At 43.8% G+C, this 20930-nt stretch overlaps 1 protein-coding gene across 1 annotated transcript in view; it reads right to left on the bottom strand.

The window, feature by feature from the left end:
* Positions 1-20930, bottom strand: part of LOC138266157 (acyl-CoA dehydrogenase family member 11-like) — a 449188-nt gene that overhangs the window by 272058 nt on the left and 156200 nt on the right. The window contains exon 6 of the mRNA XM_069214616.1: positions 12482-12624. Within this exon, the coding sequence (XP_069070717.1) occupies positions 12482-12624 (143 nt within the window). The remainder of the gene's footprint in view (positions 1-12481; positions 12625-20930) is intronic.

Raw genomic sequence — 20930 nt, forward strand, 5'->3', positions numbered from 1 at the left:
TTGAAGTTATGTCTCATGTCAATTCCCAGTATATTGTAGAGGTTCTGGGTGCCACAGCGTTAGGTTTTGGCTATTTTGATAATCTAATGGCTGCAGGAAGTTTTCTACTACCAGATCTTCTGATAGAACTCAGTGTTTAATTAAGGCAGCACCGCCTGTACAGTCATAGTAATACCCCATATTCCTTCTGCCCCCTTTAGGAGGTACACAGGGTTGTTGCCCTATTCTACCTTCATATTAACCCCATTTCACCACCTTTAAGGGATTTTCCCCTTTCTTTCAGTCATCTCATTTCACAGAATTTCGACTAGAAGTCTGGAGTAAGCTTGGAGCAGAAGCACCACCTAAAAGGGATACAACCTGAAACCCAGAAAACCATGGTAAACAAGAGTATGCTTACTATTTGAAGACTACACATTGTGACTGGCTGTGGATGAGGTTATACACTTTGAATTAGCTCAGACTTTCATCGCTGAGTTGCCAGATTACACCAAGTGCATGTGGTTTTCATTTCGACACTTGAATAGAAAGTTATAAAGATGCGGGGTTTCAAATTCATTACAGATGTTTTTATTTCAAGGACTGCAAACTTGAAACACTACTTATTGCACAACTACACTTAGTTCCTCTGAAGCTGACATTGAGGGGGCTACAACATGACAGTGATCAACGAGATGGTCACTTTTTTTTTAAGACCAGATGCAAGATTATTGGCAGGATGCAAAAGAACATCACAAAGAAAAGTAACAACAAGACAGCAATAGAGAGAAGATTCACCAATGAAATGGACACTATTCGAGGCAGCACGTTCTGCTTGGCTAAAGCGGGCCCTAGCCAGGGAGAACCTACCACTCCTGTCAGGGGTGGGTGATTACACTCACTGTATAACCTGTGCTCACCCTTGGGTAGATTGGCACAGAGCAGTCAGGCTTATCACAGAAGTAACTTGTAAAGCATTGGCACAGCACTGCCACACAACGAATACACTGAGCGTCACAAAAGAGACTTCAAACGAGGTGTATGTAAATAAAGTTTGTATTCAACACACATTAATTAACACAACATGAACATCATGTAAATCTGGGCATAAATTCCATTTAGAAATACCACTAGCAGTACTAGGCCCAACTGTTTAAAATGTCATTAGCAGTGTGGGAAACCGGCACCTTTTGCAGTATCCCCCACTTTTTGCCTGGTTTCTGGATGCAACTTGGACTGGATAGCTCTAGGATCCTGCTAACCAGGTCCCCAGTGCCAGTAAACTTTCCCTAAAAATTGCAAAGGTATTGATACAATTGTCAATACCTTTAGCTGCCACTATAAGTTCCTAGTAAATGGTACTTAGGTACCCTGGGCTTGGTGTACTAAGGGTAGGCCTCTGAGGGCAGCAGCACAGATTGTGCCACCCTCTAGTGTCATGCATTCAGAAGCACCCAGCACTGCCATTGCAGGCTGAGTGTTTGATGCAATTCTAAAAGACAAACTCCACATGGAACACAGCCCGTGTACCCTGTTCACTGCAAGTACTACAAGTAAGTCACCCCTTTGGCATGCCTTCCAGCCCTAAGGCAGGGCACACTATCCTGTATGTATGGACATAGATGCATGAGCAATATGCCCCTGTGTCCTTGCCAAACCTGGGACATAGTAAGTGGACAGGGCAGCCATTTCAATACATGTGCTGGACACTGGTCAGTACAAGTTTCACAGCTACATGATGGCTACTCTGAAACCTGGGCTGTTTTACATCAAACAACTCGGAATGATAAATCCAAACTGGTACGAGTATTAGAGTTATTACAAAATGTACTCAGGGGTCATCTTAGTGGTGCCCCCTGCAAAAGCTAACTAACTAACCTGGCATTGTTACTGGCCGGACACAACAAGCCTGCCACCACCAGACAAGATTCTGGAATCCTGAGGTGAGAGATCCTGCTCTCTGGGTCCCAGAATAAAGCCCTTTCTGGGTTGAGGTGCAAACATCCCCTCCCTCAGGAATGTGCACTGCCCTGCAAGTGAGCTTTAAAGGGCTTACCGTCCCTGAAACTCGACTCCCAAACCTGCTGCTAGCAGCAGATGGCTGCCCCCATTGCAAACCGCTACTTTTGGTGGGAGCAATGCGGGATACCACACAAAGGACAGGAGAAGTGGTCATCCCAAGCTTGCACCATCCCTAAGGTGTTGTATGGGAGGTGACCTCTCCATCTCATTTTCCCCCATCTTGCATGGAAGGAAAATAGCCAATCAGGTGTAGAGGACTGACCTCTGCCCACAGGAACTGGTCCCATAGTGGGTGTAGCCACCCTAAGGCAGATGATCCATTGGTCACTATTGGGTACTCCCCTAAATGTCCAGTAAATATACAATTTAGTGGGCATCGCTACACCAAGAAATTAGATTCCAAGGACAAAAGAGAACCAGCAACAGCAACATAGAAGACCCAAGGCTCAAGAACTGCAGTCCTGATGCACACAGAAAATATGCCAAACCATGCCTGCTGCACCCAGGACTCAACAATCGCTGCTGAGAGGTTGTTTGGACACTGGGCGGACTCTACAAACCCCCAGAGGACCCTCAGTCTTTGCAAATCGCCAAAGATCTCCCTCCAACAGGAAGGCATCACTCTCCTGAAACCCAAGACCAAAGACCCAGGGAAGGCCACTTCACTAACCGGCTGCTGACCAAGGAACCGGATGCCACAGCCGGACCAAACTCCACCTGACAGTGGGGACAAACCCTACAAGACTAGGAGGACGCCCCAGCCAAGGGAGTTCAGAAACCACCACAGCCTCCCATCATAGTGCCCCTGCTCACCTGCAAGCAGCCCTCAAAGAGAGTACCTCCTGCTTCCAAGGACACCTTCGCGCACAGCTCCTGGCTCGCTGATTCGCTCTGCACCTGGCCACTCTGTGCCCTGCACCAAAGATACAGCTGTGTCCTAAGGGTCACCCACCCCTTGCGACATTGACACTCCAAGGGGACCCACCGGACTTACCTTTAAGTCCACCTGTGCAGTGCTTTTCCAAGTGGTCCCCAGCAGTGGCCTGGAACAAGCTCTGAGTTTTTGCAGCTGCTCCCGCTGAAACCAGGAGCTGCCCAAACGTCTACAGCTGGTCCACAGTGCCCACGACGACCTCAACATACCTGTCAAAAGGATACATTGGTAAACGCATTGCCTGATTTTATGTGCATTTTCAAAGTATTTTATCCATTGATTCCTATGGTGCGTAATGAAGCACAAAAGACTATTTTTATTAAAACTGCAAAAATTAATAAGTTAAAAAGTACTTATTCAATTCTGATGATGTTGCTCTTAAAATTTTTAAAGAAATTGGAAGTATTTTTGTAAATTGGTCTTGAGTTATTCCTTTGAGTGTGTGGTCTCATTTACTGACACTGTGAGTACAACAAATGCTTTGCACTTCTCCAAGATTAGCCTAACTGCTCAACCAAGCTACCAGGCTACCATAAAAATTAGAGCATTAGTTGGTCTAGTTTTTACCTCTGTAAACCAACATGTGGTCGCCTGGAACCCCACACCTTCCCTCCCAGCACCCTCATGCCATGCCAACATGCTGTCAGCACGAGCTCCACCTTAGCGAATTCCCTATTGCAAAGTCACATGTTTCTAGGATGCAGAGAACAGAAGCTCTTTTAGATAGTTCCACAGCATATGCCACACAGGTAAAGCCCAACGTCATCTGTGATAGTCTATAGACCAAGAAACAACGTGTACCGCCCACCACTATGCGGTGTAGTCAGTCACTGGCACTCACTCCCACTCACTCGCTCTGCACCGTTATGCGGTTCCATGGATGTGATGCTATTAATTGTGTTTGACCAATGACTCTGTGTTTCACCACTGCGCATATTAGTTGCTCAATGTTCACCAGTAGCACATTATATGTTTTGTTCAGTTTAGCTGCCTATTGGCTTTGACATGGCATTAGCCATTACATTCTGTATTCAGTTTAGCTGCCTATTGGCTTTGACATGACATTAAACTACATTTGATATTTAGGTTAGCTGCCTATTGGCTTTAACGTGAGGTTAGACATTGCAGTTGAGACATTGCAGATGAGCTGTGTTTTTCCACAAGATGGACCAAGCGGTTTTCTTCACACCAGACCTTAGCTGATAAGAGCACGTAGATTTTGTGTTTACCGCGTAATCCAGTCTGAGAGCGAGGGAGCTCAGGAGAATTGGCCACTCTCCAAGTTTCTTCGGTTCTCACACTGAGTTTGCTTTTAAGGATGACTCTGGACTACGGTGAGGTAGATTGAATCTGCTTTGACTTCAGACAGGAGCTAGACGTCAGTTGCCTGTCTCCCGTTTGGGTAGAAAATCTCTTTCTCGCAGTTGACCGGAGTCATCAACTTGCAGACCCCAGAAAGATGAAGCCGAATATAGGCCCTTCAGTCTTGCCCATACGGTGATGAATTTTGACTTTTATGCTTTGCTTTGAAGTTATGCTATAATATAATCTCATATATTTGCTGTGTACATTGCAACTGAGAAGTACTTTGATATGTTTTGCTTTCATTGCTGCGACTACTTTTGAACGTGTGCTTCCAATCTACTAATTCCGTCTCTCAGGAACCTTGCTGTGGGGAATTAATAACAATAAATGTCTTCTTTAAACTCAGAAGAGCATTCCAGAGAGGTTCTGTAAGCTCGGTTATGAGATAAGAGGGAAAGCAGAACAATGGATATCAGGCAGGCTAGTATAGCACACACTCACATTTGCTCTGATCACCCCAATGCGGTGATATCTGGCAGGCTAGTGGTCACGGCACTTGCACATCCCCCTTGAGTCCAAACCTTCCTCCACTCTCCAATCAGTTCCCACTACCCCATCCCCTACAAGCTGGATATGATAGCACCCTTTCCCTGGGGGACTAGGCCACTCACGGCCGGAATCACACTTATTCAGGACCCCAGGGTAAAGGTGGGGGAGGAGGGGATAGTTACCAAGCCGCACCTCCTTGATAGAAGGCACAACGTCTGGGGCGCGATGACTTGTGTTGCACCAGACAGATACAGACACACTCTAGAATGTACAAATACCGTACTGCCCTAGAATGGGCCACAATGTCTGGTGCGCAATGACAGTCGCACCAGACATGTCCGGTGCCAAACGGAAAGCTACCAATGCCGTACCTCCCTGGACTGTGCACAACGTCTGGTGCGCAAGGACTTGAGTCGCACCAGACAAATCCGATAACACACACAGAACGTTACCAATGCTGTACCTCCTTGGAAGGAGGCAGAATGTCTGGTGCGCGATGACTTGAGTCACACTAGACAAATCCGGTCACACACACACACACACAGACGTAAGTTGAGCAGTGTTGCATGAGGTAGAATGTGACATTGCTCCGGGTACGCCCCCACCTCAGAGGGTCGCAACAAGTGAATCGGACCCCGCATGCAATGAGTATGCAGTCGGATGTCACGTAAGAGGAATGTGGCACACTCAACAAAGGCGGGACACGTAGGGTTCAACAACTGAACCAGTGAATTCACTCACTACCAACTAAACGCTTATGTGTGCCATGGCCTCACCATGAAGGGCCACATTCCTTGAATGAGGCAGTACTTTTAAAGCTCTGCACCAGGAAAATCTGGTCTCTAGACACAATACTTGGTTCCATGCCTGCACTGCTACTACCAGGTAATGTCCAGCAGACAATGGAGGCACTTATGAGGGCACCACTCTCCAGATGATACATGTAAAAGTTGTAGGTCCCTCACGGGAGGTCTTTGATGTCCCTGAGACCTCCACCGAGAACTGGGACAAGCCAACAAGCACTTGGAGAGCACACTTTAGAGTTCCACATAGCAGCAACCAGTTTCCCCAGACCAGCCGTGATGCAGGAAGAGTGCGTGGTCCCTTCCTAGGGCACTAACTACTCTTTGTGCACAACAGGTTCTGCTGGAAGTGTGCACCATGTTCCTGTAAGTGATTCTCTACTTTGCTGCAGTGGGGCACCAGTAATAATACTGTAGTATGCCTTTGAAGTTGGGGTAGGTCCAGAGGGTTACCCTTTGAACCACAGTTGTCTACCCTAGATTTCAGTTCTTTCTGCCATAGGGCTGTGGAATGCAGATCTTAATCTTTAGTGGGGCTATGGATCTGGCTCAGAGAGGCCAAGTGTCGGAACCTATCCCTCCAATCTATCCAGCCAGGCCCACAAATGGCAGAGGTCTTTGCTCCAGTTGTGTGCCCAAGTTTTATAGCTGTCGCTGGGGAATGCAGAGATGTGCTCCCCATCCCCCAGTGTGGACTCAAGTCGAATTAAAAAGCACACAAAGCGTTTTAGCACAGAGAAATGTCCACTTTGTAGAAGTGTCATGTTTCCATGATTATAGAAAAAAAAAAAACACATTTACCATAAAAAGGAGTTTGTGAAGACTGATTCTGTCTTCCCAGTTTCCCGTCTGTTGATTCCATTGGTCCTCCAGGCACTCCTGGAGAGGTCGCATGTGGAGACAAGCATTGGGAGTTAGGCAAATGCAGGAGGCCATGGAGTCTAGAAGTGAGGAAACTGTGCGAACTGTGGGGCGAAGAAGAGTCTTGAGCACACGGCAGTTCTGTAGGATTGATAAGCGGCGTTCCTCCAAAGGATACACTTTTCCCTGCAGCGTGTCTATGGTAGCTCCTAAGAGGTACAGTCTCTGGACAAGTTTTGTCGTGGACTTGGGAAAATTGACACGAAGACCTAGGCAATACAGAAGATCGCATGTCCAATTGAAGTTTTGCTGGGCTTCTGGAATGGTGACTGCCTTGATAAGCCAGTTGTCCAGATATGGGTAAATAAATATTCAGTGCTTTTGCAGATGCGCTGGTACGGCAGCCATGCATTTGGAAAAAGTTATGGGTGCTGATTTGAGACTAAATGGGAGGACAGTGTATTAGTAGTGTTGATTCCCCACCACAAATCGCAGGAACTTTTGATGTTTTTTCACAATTGGGATATGAAAGTAGGCTTCGTGTAGGTCGACTGCGCAAAGCCAGTCCCCTGGGGATATATTTGTTGTAAGGCCAGCATCCTGAACTTTTACTTTTTGATCCAATGGATGGCAACCTTGAGGTCTAGAAGGGTCTGAACTCTTTTTTTTTTTCTTTTTGGGACCAGAAAGTATCTGAAATAAATGCCTTTTCTTCTCTAGGTGAGAGGAACTGGTTCTATCGCTTTCTTTTCTAGCAAGATGGAAACCTCCGCCTTTAAGAGGGTTAGATGAGAAGTGGTTGCCTTTGGCGGAATACTTGGCGGTGGAGTGGAAAATCTGAGACAATACTCATTCTGCACAATGTTTAAGACCCAAGTACCTGTTGTAACTCGTTGCCACTCTGTTAAGTGATTGGTGATGCTTCCCCCCACTAGAGTGGGTAACAGCGTCGGGGGAAGAGAACTTTCAGGGTTTTGCGGCTGGATGTTGACTGGTGTTCCGCTCATACTCTATGTTGTTTCTTTTGAGGCTGATAGGCTCTTTGCAACTGCTGCTGCGATCTATTAGATGGCCACTGAGTGCTTTGAAACCTCTGAGAAGGGTAGCGGCGCTGGAAGGGACGGAAGGATCTTCGGTCGTTAGATTTTTCAAGACCTAAGTGTCCAGTTCTGTCTTCATTCATGCCATTTCATCATCGGCATGAGAGACGAACAGTGTGGATCCTGAAAATGGCATGTTTTGAATAAGTTGTTGAGCGTATGGTTGAGGGACGTTAGACGCAGCCAGGCATGCCTCCTTAAGGATATCCCATTGCAGTATGCATGTGCTGAGAGCAAGGATGAGTCCGCTGCTGTGCTAATGACCTAGTTGGGGACCATAGCAACTTCCTTCACAATCTCTAAAAAATCCTCTTTCTGATCCCTCATTAGATGGTCAGCAAACTGGAGCAAGGAGTCGCACAAGGCCCTATCATATCTTCCCAAGAGGGCTGTGGCACTTGCTGCCTTTATGGATGTTGCTGCCGAACTACATACTTTGTGGCCTGTAGAATCCACTTTTCTACTCTTTTTGTCTGGTGGAGAGGTAGCCGACGGAGAAGTGCATGAGATTTACGGGCTGCAAGGATCATCACTAAATCCGGTGGAGGGTCGGACCGTAGAAACAAAGGGTCCTGTTCCGGAGGACGGTACTTCATAGTAGACTGGAAGGAGCAGACTTTGTCATGCCTGGTGTAAGGAAGACTTCCATGGCTGGTTCTGGGAGACCCGGTACCAGAGGAAGTAAAGGTCTTGATGCTGAACGTTGCTGAAGCATTTAAAAAATGACTGAAGTAGTTGGTGTCGGGACAGCCATTGGAATGTTAAGTTTTGCTGTGCCTCGAACTAAGACTTCCTGAAAGGTATTAACGTGGTCCACTGGTGCCGTACGAGGTTGAGGCGAATCAGATATAGTAGGTGAACAGCCTCTGGTAGACAATGAAGATTCTCCATGGTAGCGTCGGAAAGAACGTGACCTGGACCTTTGTTGCGATCTGTGACGAGAGTGCCTTCATCTCGATGTAGAACGGCCAGATGTATGATAGCTATGGTGTAAGCGGTGGTGCGATCTTGAGTGCGATCTGGGAGTTGGAGTGATGCTCCATGCTTGAGGCATCAAAAGTGGCGTAGGTGTCTGGAGCAGTGGAGAAGCCGGCAGTGGGGAAGGCAGCTCTTGAGGATGCGGAGTTGCAGCTGGAGGTGGAGACGTGGTGGGAGGTGGATACCGAGATGAAGGAAGGAGAACCAGCAAAGGCGAAACTTCCTTGGAACGTTGTGACTGCCAAGGAATAAATCCTTCTCTGTTTAGAAGTCTTCTGTCTCCTCGACGTCGGGGGACTTTTCAACATCGACCTCTCCCTTCGTCATCGATGCAATCGACGGCGACCTAGACCTCGACATCTGACTGTGACGGCGACATTTCCTTCCTCTCGACGCAGAATCCACTAATGTCGACACACTCCTTGACGTCGCGTGCCGAGCCTCTGGAGTCCTCGACGTCATAGTGTGGCGTCTTGGCGTTGTGCGGTCTCTCGACGTCGTGCGACATCGATCCACACTTCGACGGCGAACATGTAGGCACCGTACCTGCTCTCGACATCGATCTCCTCGACGTCGACAGGGACTGAAAGCATTTTCTGCTGAAAAAATGCCTCTCAGACCTTCCACGTCTGCTGGAGGCTGAGGGAAGAGTACTGGTAGAAGACTGACCTTCACCTCGCTCAGAGGTCCCATTGGCTTCTTGCTGGCATCACCTTTCTGCTTTTCCTTGAAGGCAAATCTTTTCCCTGTCACGCAGGCTACATCTGGAAAATGTACTGCAGATATTACATGAGGCAGGAAGATGTGAGGATGGTAGGCAGATAATACAGACATTATGAGGGTTTGTTTTGGCTTTTTTCCTGCCACATCTTGGGCATTTGTCAAATAGAGAAGGCATTTTTCCTCAGAAAAAAGCCTAATTCCAGTCAGAAAAATACCAAATTGAAGAAAGAAAGTCAAAAGACGTTGAGTGCAACAGTTGTCACTGAAAATTTCACTGATTTATTTGGAGAAAAAAAAACTAAAAAGGTCAAGCTCAGTGCTCCAGGATCCTGTCAGCAGGTGCTGGAAAAAAGAACTGAGGTAACTGCCTCACTCTAGACATGATGGGATACTGGAGGACTGGCTGTTCTTAAAGTCACAGTCTCCTTTTTTCTCATTGATAACAGCAGCCTATGGGCTACACTGCCCTGCACTCCATCATTGTTTTGCATTGTAAAAAGGTTTGTGAAATACTTTTTCTCCTTAATTTTAAACTCTTTCATGCATTTGAATGCATGGCCCTTAATTTTGTCCTTTTTAAAGCAAACCAGATGAAGAATATTGGGCACTGTAGCCTTTCCTCTAGGCTGCATATGGACATTCTTAAGTGACTTTGCAGGCCTTCCTGAAGTGAGGCGAACATGAACACTTAAAAAGTTATATTGGAAAAAGTGCGCCGGGGTCCCCACAGGCGGGTGGAACTATTCACCGCTTATGACTGTAAATGGAAAATCCCCTAAGAGAGAACTGATGTTTTTACACAGAGGCAGATGTTTGCTGGTCACATTTACCTCTGTTCAAAATGAAACTGGTGTTGCTGAGAATGATACTGCCAAAATGGCTGCTGAATGCTCTAGTAGCCTAAGCAATCTTCCATCATTTTCTTCCATTTGATGCATTCCAACGCCCACATAGGAAAAAAAGATGCTTGCGAATGAAAAGTCTGTCCCACTTTCTTGTGCATCAGGTTTTATACTAGGTTAGGCACAGTCAGGAAGAAGCCTCGATTATGGTACCCAAATGACATCCAAAAATGCAATGATGATCTTGTTAGACACTAGTAGACCTTCACTAACTGTACACAAGCAGGCCTTCACCAATTACCTCTCAGACATCTTTCTGCACTCTAGGAAGTTTTACTACAAATTGCTACACAGACTGTGGAAAGAATCAATCACATCTGCCAGTGGAATTACAGGAGCAGCTAGCCCCAAAGTGAATTTTAGTAGGACTGCAACCAAAGGCCTCCTAACAGAATGATGCATCCAAGTTAAGTATATTTAAGGATTTAGCTTAAAGGCAGGATGGAATTTAGCTTAAAATGAGTTTACTACATTTTTCCTAAAATAAACAAAAAATAAAAGAACGGATGAAAATGTGCATTGTCACCTTAGCAAACCAGCCCAGCATCTTCAGTTTGTTCACCCCAACCCCAAGCAAACTATCAAAATTCAGTTGACAGGCATAGCTTGTGCTGTCATTCAGTGTCAACACAATGTGGCCTACCAGTAGCTGCTACTGCTATCGGCCTTTTAAAAGTTGCTAAGTTCCATAACTTACGCACCAAACTCCACACTTTCGGCACCTCTTCTTATCCCAGTAGGTGGCTATTGCTTGCAGTGCTGACATCATTTTCAGTGCTATGTGCTGTCATGCCTAAAAGTGTGTTGGAAAAGCATAACAAACCCAGGTATCCAAATATGGTCACCTCGTGGCATCTGGGTATGTCTATTGTGTATATCACCTACGCCAGCATGTGTTAGATTTCTCTATTTAGGTAATTTGGCTGGAGGTAGTTCCAGCAGAGGAGGACCTTTCAGGTCCTTTCGTTGCCTGTTATGGCCCTACTCATCACGGATGTTCCATTGAGAATGACCTCTACCCAGAGTCAGTCAGGAGTTCTCTCCCCACTGCTGTACAAAAAAGGTGTCTTCTATGGAACGTTAACTCAGTCTAAACTCAGGGCCTTATTATGAGTTTGGAGGTCTTGCGACTACCAAAGTCATGGTGGCAGTCGGACCAACTCACTCTTGGCGGTCTGACTGCCAGATTACAACCCTGGCAGATGGACCCCCAGGGGACCTTTGGGATCACAGATCCCGAAGGGGTGGCGTCGGTCCGAGTCATGGTCAGCAATGGGGATGCCCATGGCAGCACCAGCGTGCTGATCACGAGTCCACTTTCCGCCAGCCTTTCCATGGTGGTTTCAGCACCATGGAAAGGCTGGCGGAAAGCCAGTGTTGGGGGCCACAGGGGGGCCCATGCATGGGCAGTGGCCCCCCTGCTGGCACCCCAAGGAATGCGCAGCACAGACGGCGCACATTCCAAGGGTGCTGTTGTGCAACTGCATTGGCCTCGGGTCCCTTAATAGAGCCGAGGCCAATGACATGCCACTGTTTCCGCCAGCTTTGCCGGTTGGCTGGTCCGATCGCCAAAGTCATAATGAGACCCTCAGTCATTTGTCAACCTATTTGATTTGAATCAATTTCTCAAACATAGTCACTGGTCTTATGGTGGCAGATGTAAGTGGTTTTTGTAGAGCTCAATGTCTAAGTTGGATGTACCTTAGCAGTTGTTTTTTCAGCTGCTAAAATAGCTGTAGGGGTCACTTTTGGAAAAGATCACCCATCTTGGTGCACTTTCCATATTTCAATCTGTCAAATGCTTTGTATAGCCCTATCTAGGCTGGGTAAATTCTAAATTATTCCCCAGTGGGATAAAGTGTGGCAGGAAGGGTGGAAGGAAGGTGAACCCTATGGAGTTGGTAACTTTGTCCCAAGTAGACTTGAGAGCCGTGGAAACTGAGACCTATACATTCTTTTTCTATACACTTTCTGTAGTCGCAGCACCGCCCACTCACAATTGGCTGCCTACTACAGTATTGTCCACAAAGCACCATTGCTTTGCTATCTCTTCCTTACATTATTCCAGCATTAAACCTGGAAGTAACGGGTCATGACGGGGCTTGCAGTTCACCTTATTAGAGTGCAATATCATCTGATCAGTGCAAGTCGTCCATTTGCATGCATGACAAATCAGGGTGAACTTCATTTTTAACAATAGGTAATGTGCCTATTTAGGAATCTTAAGGCACAACTAGCAGGGAAGAGTGGAGGCTCGTTAAAGTGATAGCTTTATCGGACTGCATGTAGTAGATGGTGTTATTACAGTACAGTACAGTACAGTACCTGCTGAGTTTGTCCTCTGGCATTCATCACCCGCCCTAGTGTCAGTGTCATATCAGAGTCGGTAGCAGATGTAAACCACTTGAAACCATTCAGACTGTATGAGCCATCAGGTTGTAGTCTTGCAATGGTCTCTGTTCCACCAGCTGTGAATAAAGAGTATATATTGTAGATCAATGAAATGAGACCAATGAGAATTATCATCATAAAGGACATATCAAGTGAAGAAAGCCCAAGAATTGTCCTTCGGTGTGCTTTGGAAAGAGGAAAGTTGATTACAAGGAATGTGGCCATAACTAAAGTACAGCAAATGGCAAAAATAGTTTTATGAAAAGAAAAATAACATTACTTACCAGTTTTGGTGATCTTCATTGTGATAGACACAGTAGCCATTCTTTTTCTTAACTTGGCCCTCATCATTGGAACAGACTTTCACTATAGATCTGTGTGTGTTCTGATTTTGTTTGTTTTTAAAAACTTCTCAAAACTTGGATTGTCTAACTCTCCTCCTTTCCCCTCCTTTTATTCGAATAATAATAATGATGATGATAAACCCATTCCTTTACTATTATGCTTTCCAGTATGAGGGGATGTAAATGCATGTTTAGAAACTTAGGGCCTGATTACAACTTTGGCGGAGGGGGTTAATCCGTCCCAAATGTGAAGGATATCCTGCCCACTGTATTACAAGTCCATTATATCCTATGGAACTCGTAATACGGTAGGCAAGATATCTGTCACATTTGGGACGGATTAACCCCTTCCGCCAAAGTTGTAATCAGGCCCTTAGTTTTGTAGGAATGCCATTAATAAAACAATCCTCATACAATCCAATAATAATTTACCACAGCCATTCAAAATAACAATGGGCTATCCACTGTAAGGCTTATTCAACTAAAAACTATTGAAGTTGGTTTAACTTCCTTTGTGTTTGCATAATCCACAGACCTTTCTTCACATACACCTCTCTATCTTTTCACAGAACATTCCCATTCTCTCATCCAAAGGCAGATTCTTCTAAGCTGCTATTTTTCTTCACTACTGTTTCCTTCCAACAAAAGTGGATCGTTAAGATAAGCATATGCCTAGGGTTCATCTACCAAATAAACCCTGTGATCTACATCTCTTGAGCACTAGTTGTATAACTTTTCTGCAAAGTAGCAGGGAAGTCACTCATTAATGAACAATGTCTGTGGTGTACTGCTAGTATTAAAGATATTTGATTCCAAAATCTCTCCAAGAGAAACCCATGTGTCTATTTTTGCACACTCCAAGGGTAGTGAAGGGAGTGGTCAAGGCTTACTCCAGGAGCTGTTAAATGATTAGAAAGTCAAATACTATTTGACACAACTCATTCATTAAATTATTCATTAAACGCAATGTCTAGTCAGAACAATTTCTTTAGGAGTGAATATGTTCTTTATTCATGTTATAGGACATAGTTTAAAAAAAAAAAACAGCTATAAAAATAGTTTAGCACCTGCTGTGAGGAGGATACTACACCTAACACCATCATAGCATACATGCAGTAAGGCTTAGTTAGCTGAGATGAGGCTCTCTAGCCAAAGTTATAAATGGGAAGACGTTTGAGCATGCTTGGCTATCTTCAGCACACTTATCATACAAATCTAGTAGTGCTATTTTGGTGCTACTCACATACTGCAAAACGCTATTCACTAATGTGTGGATGAGGACACACTCACTGTGCCCCACAGTGGCTGAGATCTCTGAACTTGTATGCCTACTTTTTAGTAGTAAATTTGGAAGGGACGAGGGGGCAGGCTGGAAAATTTACACAAAATAGGAGAGCTTTAGGGAAAAGTAAGGAGTGGATTAGAGCAGGACAAGGTACTACAAGCACTCATTCATAAACTACACTTAAAAAAAACTAAATGTGATGAAACGCTAAGAAATGTTCTTCAGCCGGTCTTGGAGTAAGACAAGCACCACACTTGGCCACTCACAGGTACTGCAACACACTCTAATAGAAAATAATGGAGGCAGGGACTTAAAAACTCTCCAGAGGACATAATATTAACTAAATAAAATTATTTTGACTTTTAAAATAAATACTACATCAGTAATCCTTATTATTGAATGTTTGCCAGTGGTTTCAAAGGTTGTATTTCACAGAAAAGAAGTTTGCACTGTACATTATTTCCCGAAACTCACAAGGATAAGTTGATTTGCTAGATATTATTAGCTTTCCTAAACAAATAAAGATAAATGAATGGTTCACAAAGCAGTTCTTATTTAATTCAGTATTGTTGAAAAAACACATTCACAATGACAGTGCTTTTCTCAGGCCATAAATCAGCACACCTGACTAGCCCACCCTGCAGGCTGATCGCTGATGCAAACATCAAGCAATGAATCCTTCCTAGTGTGTGAAAATAAACAGTGCAGATGCAGAACTCTCTCAGCACTTTATTTTCTTTTTAATTTAGACCTTGTTAAAAATATGGGATAGTGCCAAAGTAGTACAAAAGAAAAGCACATTCCAGAATGCATTTTACTTTCCTTTCAATGTTGCTTTCGATTTAAAATTTCACTTATAATCCATCTTGTAGCATAAAAACACAATTTAGGTATTAGCACATTATCCCCAACAAAAACACACATTTCTCAAAATGTTGACAGACAGCTGTTTTTGAGAATTTAGCAGTTAAAGAGGGTTTTATGTTGCATATGAAAGGGTTAATATGCTCAGAAAAAGTTAGAGGCATCTGAACTGTTGGTCCCAGGGGACTCCCGGAGTACCAAAGAACAAATAAGTAAATAAATAGGCCATTCCACCTGACAGAGGGAACTTTTTCTCCAGTTGGTCATTTCTGGACCAATACCATACAGTGCAACCGAATATTCTTATTCACTGGCCATAACTCTGAAGAAATTTTTTAGGCAGCTGTTACAGGACTTATATGGCCTTTTAAAAAATTGAATGGCTGTGTAAGGAGGCAGGGTAGGCAAACATTAAGCTTTACAGCAAAGATCCTTCCTTAAATCAATTAAAGAACAAGTTTTTTGGTTACCGTGGTTTCCAAAAACCATTAATATAAAGTACAAGGGACTGGTCAGAGAGCAGGCCCTGTGACCAATTGCCATTGTGCAGAGGAGGCTGTCCACCTACAGTGGGTTGGGGCAAGGCCACCCCACCACTGCACCCTGCTGAAGGCTCTAGACAGTGAAGGAGGGGTTGGACAACTGTGGGTGGTTGGCTATCCTGCGAAGGGTTGGGTGCAGAGTGTGCCACAGGCCTGGCCCTGCAACCACCCCTGTTATGCACAGCTAAAGGCCATGCGCATCAGGGTTTGGCAGCTCATGGGGGAGTTGGGTGTTAAGTGCAGGGACAGGCCACAGGACTGTAGCACCTCAGCTCGCACAGCTGAAGGCCTTGTACAATGAGGAACAAGGGTTTGACCTGCAGTGGAATGAGTCAGGTCCTGGCCGTGCGGCCAACTCGTAATTCATATGGCCACGGCAGGACACAACAGGGTTAGCCACATCCTGGAGTGATTGGCACAAGTTGCTTGAGGGAGTTGAGCGTATGTTGAACTTTGAATATGATTTTTTTTTAAAAAGAAATTCACTGGAAATTCTTTTTTTAAGTTAGGTTTGATAAGATTGATGAGTGATGTAATATGTGAGGGCATAAGCTGTGTGTGATAAGGTGCAAGTTACAGATAGTTCACTTTACTATAAATGGCGAATTTCAGGTTTTTTTTCAATTTTTAAGCAGTATTTCCCATTCAACACCTAACTATGATGTCAATTTAACCTTTGCTTTTTTAGTGAATACCAATATTGAATACACACACACACACACACATAAACATTAAATCACTAAGTATTTTAAAAAGTAATAATAAAATTAAAAAAATATAATTGAAATATTACAAATGAAGTGTATTTTAATTAATTACCTTACTACATTAAATGTGTATTAAGCAAAGTGCTGTACATTTTCATTTTACTACTGCTAGGTTTATAATAAATATTTAAAATTATTCTACATATACATGTTAAAATCTGGTAACTTTTTTCTTTAAAAAATATAATAATAAACCTCAATATTTTCCCTATACTTTCCCCCTAAGGAGATCTTCGCTCAAAAGAACTCCACGTATGTTTGAGAAGTTACTAACAGCAACTTTATACTCATAAATCCTGTTGCTGGGTGCTCCACCATGGGCTGCTGATATGTATGTCTATAGTTGGATGTAAATTTACACTTGGAAATAGTGAAGAGCAGAACAGTGTAGATTTACATCTAGGTGCATCATATTTACAGTAAATTTGTAAATCATGCCCATTATAGTGAACAGTATCTGATACTTCTGACCTTCACACTACATTTCTGCAACCCTTGTTGTAAAAACCATTGATAGTTAACTTAGTTTATTTTGAGACAGCTAGCCTAAAACCTGAGACAGTAAAAAACAATATATATATATATGGAAAATGTCACTTACCCAGTGTACATCTGTTCGTGGCATGTTCCGCTGCAGATTCACATGCTATGCATAGTCCTGCCATCTAGTGTTGGGCTCGGAGTGTTACAAGTTGTTTTTGTTTGAAGAAGTATTTTCGAGTCACAGAATCGAGTGACTCCACCTCTTCGGCTCCATTGCGCATGGGCATCGACTCCAAGTTAGATTGTTTTCCCGCAGAGGGTAAGGTAGGAGTGATAGAGTATAAAGAAAAGAGATGTCCATGCAAATGGAATAGAGATATATACACATATGTACAAATTAATGTTTTAACTTAAACGGTTACAGGCTCCCGGGGAGGCGGGAGGGTGCACGTGAATCTGCAGCGGAATATGCCACGAAAAGATGTACACTGGGTAAGTGACATTTTCCTTTCGATGGTATGTGTAGCTGCAGATACACATGCTATGCATAGACTACAAAGCAGTTTTGCCTCCCATAAGCGGTGGTCAGCCTGTAGGAGTTGAAGTTGTTTGAAATAGTGTTCTTAGTACAGCCTGTCCTACTGTGGCCTATTGTGTTGCTAACACATCTACACAGTAATGCTTGGTAAATGTATGGGGTGTTGACCAAGTGGCTGCTTTACAGATTTCTGCCATTGGTATATTTCCTAAATATGCCATTGTTGCTCCTTTTTTCCTGGTGGAATGTTTTTTTGGTGTTACTAATAGCAGCCTTTTAGCTTTTAGGTAACATGTTTGGATGCATTTTACTATCCATCTAGCTAGTCCTTGTTTTGAGATCGGATTACCAGTATGTGGTTTCTGGAACGTCACAAATAACTGTTTGGTTTTCCTAAATGATTTAGTTCTATCAATGTAATACAGACTGGGAGTTCCACTGTTTGATTGATATGAAACGGTGATATCACCTTTGGTAGAAATTTTGGGTTTGTCCGAAGTACTACTTTATGTTTGTGTACTTGTATGAAGGGTTGTTCAATAGTGAAAGCTTGGATTTCACTAACTCTCCTTAGTGAAGTAATTGCAACTAGGAATGCAACTTTCCATGTTAGGTATTGAATCTGACATGAATGCAATGGACCCATGAGTCGTGTAAGTACAATATTTAGATTCCACAAAGGTACTGGGGGTGTTCTTGGTGCTATGATGCGTTTTAGTCCTTCCATGAAGGCTTTGATAATAGGGACTCTAAATAGAGAGGTGTGTTGTATATTTTGCAAATAGCAGTGAGATGTATTTTGATGGACGAGAAGGCTAAATTTGCTTTTTGCAGATGAAGCAAGTAACCTACAATGTCTTGTATTGATGCTGAAAGAGGGGCAATCTGTTTAGATTGACAGTAAAACACAAACATTTTCCATTTCTTCGCATAACACTGCCTGGTAGTGGGTTTTATAGCTTGTTTAATTACTTCCATACACTCTGTTGGAAGATGTAGATATCCAAACTTTAAGACTTCAGGAGCCAAATCGCTAGATTGAGCATTGCTGGATCTGGATGCCTGATAAGTTGTTTGTTTTGTGTTAACAGATCTGGTCTGTTGGGGAGTTTGATGTGTGGTACTACTGACAGATCTAACAGTGTCATGTACCAGGGTTGATGTGCCCAAGTTGGTGAAATGAGTATGAGTTTGAGTTTGTTTTGACGCAGTTTGTTGACTAGAAATGGAATGAGCGGGATAGGGGGAAAAGCGTAAGCAAATATCCCTGACCAGTTGATCAATAGAGCATTAGCCTTGCATAGAGGGTGTGGGAACCTGGATGCGAAGTTTCGGCATTTTGTGTTTTCGCTGGTGGCGAATAGGTCTATGGCTGGCGTTCCCCAGTGATGAAAGTATGTCTGAAGTACTTGGGGATGAATTTCCCACTCGTGTGTTTGTTGATGATCTCGACTGAGAACATCTGCCAACTGGTTGTGTATCTCTGGAATGTATTGTGCTACCAGGTGAATGTTGTTGTGTATTGCCCAATGTCAAATCTTTTGTGCTAGAAGGGACAGTTGCGATGAGTGTGTCCCTCCTTGTTCGTTTAGGTCAGTGGTTCCCAACCTTTTGACTCCTGAGGACCCCCAATGAATCATTACTGGAAGCCGGGGACCCTCAGCAATTTGTACAATTTAATTTTCAAACATTAAAACAGTAATTCGCAAAAAATATAACAAGTACACACCAAACAAATACTCAAATTACTAAAGATAAAATTCTTTTATATTGAAAAAATATGCAAAAATCTAATTTTATTGGGAAGGTTGGCACTGCATTTTGGCAACTACCTTTTCAATGTTTGGTTTTATTTAGGAAAGGTGAATCCTCAGGTCAGATTCTACATTTCCAGAGCGGTTTCTGTTTTTATTTTCTAGGTATGCAAGATCTGCGAAAGCTTTTTCACATAAATAAGTGAAGGGGAAGGGAAGTAAATCATAAGGGCCTCTCCTCTCTCCCTAGCCTCTCTGTCACATGTACTTAATTTGGTTTATAGCACCTCTCATACCACTGTAGGGTGTCATGGCATTTTACAGGGGACTACAAGGTGTAGGATTCACATGTCATCCACACTGGTAGGCATTTTCTAAGAGTGCTTGGTCCGGAGAAGCACAAACTTAGGATTCAGAACACAGCACAGTGATTGGTGATGACGTTAGCACAGTGCTTAATTTGTAAATAAAAACGTGCAGTGCCCAAAGAACTCCTCTTAAAAACGTGGCTGCTGCAATTAAATGTGGGAACACGGAATACTGAGGCAGCGTAAGCCTGAAGCCATCTCGGGCCTCTTCAATCCATATAAAGCCACTCCTTGCCACTTCAGCTCACTCTAGCACCTTTCTACTTTCTCCCTTTGTGATGCTTTTTCGTTTTTCCCTTCCTCCGTCTTTCCCATATGTGTCTTTTGCTCGCAGTAAATGCTTGAGGCAGAAGAATAAGTCCCGCCCTCAAAAATAAGTGCCGGTGCTCAGCACCGGAAACAACAAGCATAAATGAAGCACCGCGTTAGCAATAAGAATGTATTTCTACAAAGCAAACCTTTTTTAGCAGCATAAGGAAAATGAAAGACTAGGTAAAAAACAACTTTCTAATTTGTGCCATGCGGTTTGCATGCAGCTCTTTAATGGCAGTTCACAGCTCACTGCGCTAGATTACGATTAAGAACTGCACAGTAACACAAGAATCTCCTTGACAAAAGCAGTAACCCACTGTGCCATGCACATAAAATACTGTTCTTTGCAGCAGGCATATTAACCATCTGCACTACCTTTCAGTCACAACTGCCACTGCACAAAACTCCCATCTCTCTCCAGCAGATACATTAATCACTTGAGTTAGCTTGACAGTTTTATTTTTATAGTACAAAGAGCTTTGCAGTGCGTTTAAAAATGCTCAACAAAGGAAGTAATAAATATGAAAACAGCACGCTGGTGTTTGTCAGAGGCCCGAGCTGGAGAAGTGCCTTCCTCCCAGCCCAGGCCTGCGGACCCCCTGGGAATGTGTCACGGACCCCTGTGGGTCCACGGACCACAGGTTGGGAACCACTGGTTTAGGTAATACATTGTAGTCATGTTGTCTGTTTTGATCAGATTGTGTTTGTGAACAAGAAGAGGTTGAAAGGCTCTGAGTGCTAGGAATACGGCTAGCAATTCTAGGTGATTTATGTGAAGTTGTTTGTGTTTGGTGTCCCACTGTCCTTGAATGTTATGATTGTTGAGGTGTGCTCCCCATCCAATCACTGATGCATCTGTTGTAAGTGTGGTCTGAGGCACAGGGTCTTGAAATGGCCACCCTTTGTTTAAATTTGTGGAATTCCACCACTGAAGTGATATGCGTGTTTGGTGGTCTATCAACACTAGATCTTGAAGTTGACCATGTGCCTGTGACCATTGTTTTGCAAGGCACTGTTGTAAGGGCTGCATGTTTAATCTTGCATTTGGGACAATGGCGATGCATGATGCCATCATTCCCAACAGTTTCATCACAAATTTGACTGTGTAATGTTGGGTTGACTGAAT

Source organism: Pleurodeles waltl, chromosome 11 (assembly GCF_031143425.1).
Source record: "Pleurodeles waltl isolate 20211129_DDA chromosome 11, aPleWal1.hap1.20221129, whole genome shotgun sequence".
NCBI classification, from domain to species: domain Eukaryota; kingdom Metazoa; phylum Chordata; class Amphibia; order Caudata; family Salamandridae; genus Pleurodeles; species Pleurodeles waltl.